Source organism: Anoplopoma fimbria, chromosome 23, assembly GCF_027596085.1.
Source record: "Anoplopoma fimbria isolate UVic2021 breed Golden Eagle Sablefish chromosome 23, Afim_UVic_2022, whole genome shotgun sequence".
Taxonomy (NCBI): Eukaryota; Metazoa; Chordata; class Actinopteri; order Perciformes; family Anoplopomatidae; genus Anoplopoma; species Anoplopoma fimbria.
In genome coordinates this window covers 1,290,768-1,295,140 of record NC_072471.1, presented here as the reverse complement: position 1 = coordinate 1,295,140, position 4,373 = coordinate 1,290,768, and the positions used below count along the sequence as shown (strand labels likewise).

At 38.5% G+C, this 4,373-nt stretch overlaps 1 protein-coding gene across 1 annotated transcript in view; it reads right to left on the bottom strand.

Annotated features, from left to right (window-relative positions):
* Nucleotides 1-837: 837 nt before the first annotated feature.
* Nucleotides 838-4,373, bottom strand: part of LOC129112807 (calcium-activated potassium channel subunit beta-4-like) — a 17,461-nt gene continuing 13,925 nt past the window's right edge. The window contains exons 3-4 of the mRNA XM_054625041.1: nt 3,601-3,728; nt 838-1,156 (exon numbers count right to left, since the gene is read on the bottom strand). Of these exons, the coding sequence (XP_054481016.1) occupies nt 838-1,156; nt 3,601-3,728 (447 nt within the window). The remainder of the gene's footprint in view (nt 1,157-3,600; nt 3,729-4,373) is intronic.

Here is a 4,373-nt window from a genome sequence, read left to right as displayed (position 1 = left end):
ACCGCCTAAAACTCAAAGAATATCCCAATTTGTTACCATGATTATCCCTGTATTTACTTGTTTATTTAACCTTTAATGGCCTCAATACGCCGTCGTACCTTTCGCCTCTAGATTCCTTATTCACACACACACTTCCTGCAGATATTTCACATTAAAAGACTACTTTACCCTTTGCGTTGCTAAAAAGCTTGAGTAAAGATTAGGAAATCTGGGATGTACAAATAAAAATGTGATGGAAGAAAACATCAAAGTAGAAGCAACTGGAGAAAGAACAAGTGAAGGAGAACAGACGGCTACATTAGTGTTAGAGAACGTTTGATACGATCTGTTGCTGTATCCATAGAATAAGTGCATGGTCCTCTCACAGGTAAATAAAATAGATATTCAATTAAATGAGTTACTTTGTCCAGAAAAGACCGATGGAAGAATGAAAGATTGCATTGAGTCTTAGAAGCTAGAAGAACAGCAGCTAGCCCGAAGAGGAGTCAGGACTTTGGCTCTCTATTTACATTTACGGCTACTGGGACTCGAAGGGAAAACTACGTTAACGTAAGCGCTACAGTTAAGACCGCAGTTTGACCTTTCACGATTCATCGTAACCGTCCGTTTGCGGTTTCCGTCGTCGTCATAGCAACCCTTTGTTACGACTCTAGAACAGAAGAAATGCTGATTATAACCAGTCGAGTCCAGATCCTCTGATCCAGTTTGTCGATAGGTGCTGATGTTTCTGCAGAAATCTTTAGGCAACAGGGTGGATTTTTCCCATAATCCTCTTCTCCTACTTGCTGATCCAAACCACCGGCTCGCCCTCACGAACTTCACAAACAGCTTCCTGTTCTAGTGTTCTCGGTCGCGGCGTCGCACCGGCACCGCGAACAGCGGCAGGGTCCTCGTCGGCGACGACAGCTCGGGGTCAGAGTTCGTCCTCAGGTGCTCGTCGGCCTTGTTGCCGCGGCGATCCCCCGCCGACAGGTCGTGGCACACCTCGTAGGAGCACTTCCTCTTCTGGAGGGCCTCGGCGCGGACGGCCAGGGAGCGGGCGCACACGGTGAGGAGAACGATGAGCGTTCCCAGGAGGAGCGACACCATCGGCCAGAGGACGCAGTGCAGCAGGACGCTGGTGTCGTGGGAACGCCGCCACAACACGTCGTCCGGCCTGAAACCACACGGAGAAGGAAACATGTGAAAGCAGAATATGTCACGTCGATATAAGGCTACATGCACACGTTTAACATTCGCTACGTTTACGCCAAGAGTCCACACAAGAGTCTAAAAACAGAAGGGTTGTATTTTAGTCACAGACTCTATATAAAAAGTGGACGTAGTCATCGTGACGTCACTCATTGGAACATTTTGAAGCCTTAGGTTTAGCGATTTGGATGTCGCCATCTTGTTTTTTTTTGCAACCAGTGAACAGGAAGTGACCATATATGGACTGAGGAGGAGTGACGTAGAGACGCCGTATACGTCTCTGGTGTGGACCTGTCAATCAGTGTGTAGCCCCGCCCTAAAGCATCCCCTGCTTTATGGTCTGTTTGACTCTAAATGGAGCATCATTTACTAAATGAACATCATGCTGTATTGAAGAAGACTTGAAACTAGAGATTGAGACCATAAACTCATGTTTACAATGTTTACTGAGGGAATAAATCAAGAGAGAAGTAGAGTCATTTTCTCATAGACTTCTATACAACCAGAGGAGTCGCCCCCTACAGAAGCTTTAAGACATGGTGTTTTTCACTGAAAACAGGTAGAGAGAATGCAAAACAAAGACTTTAACACATTTATTATTTCCAGATGTTTGTAGTTTGCAGTTTTCAATGATCAGTGACATTTACTGCCAATGAAACCCAACACTTCCTGTAGATATTTCACATTAAAAGACTTTTAGAGAAACAAGAGGATTGTGTCCTTTGAGATAAAATTATGATTTGTCATTTTCTGCTAAATAGAATAAAATAAAATAAATGAGATTTTCTTTAAAAAAACAAAGCAAAGTAGGAGCAACTGGAAAAAGAAATTGGTCAACTTACAATTTACAAAACCAGGTCATGTAATAATACTAATACAAATACACAAGTTTTTTTACGATATAACCTTCATGCCACCTCATACATCAAGTGACTGACTGTGTTTTTCCTCGTCTTTAAAAACCCTCTGAGTGCTCCAGTTCTTTTTTCCTCCAAAACACACAATAAAAATCTTTTCTGCAGCATCATCGAGTTCCCACCGGGCTCCTCATTTATGAAGCAGAGTTTCCTCATTGTGATCCTTCTGGTGCAGAGATAAAAATAACACCACCAAGGTCACAGGTAAAGGCATCGTCTCTGGATAATAGGAGGATTAAGCTGACGCGATGTTCGGACGCAGCATAAAAAAGAGGCTGAGCTTGTTAAAAGACCAATAAAACTGTGCTTTAAACATCAGTCAACCTGTTTTATTTTGTGATTTCAGTGTTTTTGTAGCTTTATTATCCTCCAGGTTTATTCTTAAACAAGAGAAGAGCTTTAATTCCAATCAGTACACATGAAATTGTGCATTCATTTAATTTAATATCCGTATTTGTTTTGCAGTCATCAACTTTCTCATGTGAAGATAGTTTTAATTTAGATGTTTGAGGAGCAGCTGGAAACTCTCATCACCTGAATTAATGCTTTAAATATCTATTTATAAATTCTCTTTTTAATGAAACCCTGAATGTTCCTCAGAATAGAAACACAGGAGTCTGCAGGATAATTTAACCGTAACCATCTCACGTTACGGTCATCAGTTTGAATTATTTCAACTTTGTTTCCGGGGAAAACCAGGCTGATTTGATTTGGCAGATTGTTTGAAAGAGAAGAAGAAGAAGTACTCAGTTCTTTTACTTTCATTTCCAGGTTGATTTAGAATTTATGTTTGAGTAAAAACTATGTAAATGTACTCAGAGTTTATCCTTTTGTTCATGCATGAGTGTATGCAAAGATGAAAAACTGTAAAAGAGCATTTTTTTCCAGCAAAAGCAAGGCAATAAAACAACAGTAGATAAATAAATAAAATAAATAAAATAGATAAAAAAATAAATAAAATAAATAAAATAAATAAAATAAAATAATAATATCAATAAAAAAATAAAATATATAAAAATAATATGTCTGATCACATGAGGCAAAATTATTTGTTTAGCATGTTGCAGCAAAAAGGCAATTCTTTTTTTTATTGTGCAATATTACATTTTAATTTTATGAAAATAAAATAAAGCAGTAAAGCGACGGATCACGTAAAAGCCAGTCTGTAAACATGTGCTGTAAGTAAATTCTTAAAACCATCGTAGTAGTTTGTAATCTCCTGCAGCAGCAGCAGCTCAAAACGTGATAATGGAGCTCGAAAGACTGTGTGATTGAAGTCAGAGGGTCACTTCTGTGGGGTCAAAGGTCACAGGCAGGATATTGAGTCGTTCTGTCAGAAAGATGTCCAGTCGATGCTGCTGGTCTGTAATATCGCCGTGGTAACAACGATCTGCCACCGAGGACTAAACTTCACACCGTCACACGTCCCTGTTTCCAATTTCTCACCTGTCTCACACCTTTGAATGGACTTCAGTGCGTGTGCGTGTCTCACCTCCTCTGCTGGTTGAAGAAGCAGGTGAAGGACTGGCTGCTGACCTCTTTGGTGAAGTAATCCTCCCACCACAGGACGCTGTCCTTGTTCTTCTGGTTGTCCCGCTCACAGGGGGGGACGTAGGAACACTGAGGGGAGACGAAGACGGATCAATATCAACGCTGAACGCTTCAATAGATCAATATTCAATATTTCAAACATTACGAAGCGTTCATTCAGAACTTTAAACCTCAATTTTCTTTGCAAACATATGTTTACGACCCATTTTTTTCACTCTTGTTTTTAGGCGGTGACCTCAAGTGGCTGTAAAAATTTTGAAATTATAAAATCATCACGACAGGCATGTTTATTTATAAAAACAAAACAAAACAATATATATATAAATTACAAGTCTGGTAACATTAGGCAAGTTTATTTATTTAGCATAGCAAGTACATTATTTTTATTTTATCAATAATCAACAATATAACATTTAAACTTCATGTGCAATATTAATTTCATTAATCTACGTGCATTATAACTTTCTACAAATGTTCAATATCTCTCTCAATATCATACTCAATATTTATTTCCTATTTTATTTTCTATTTGGCTCTGGTGTTATTATCACTTCTTATACACTTTATACTGTTATTTGTTGTATTTTACTTTTTCTATTTTAGTTGAATTCTAAATTTGATTTATTTACCTTACTTAATATTCATTGCTATTGTATTTAATTTTGCAATGCTGTCAGTATGAATTCTTATATACTTAATAATTGTTATTCTATT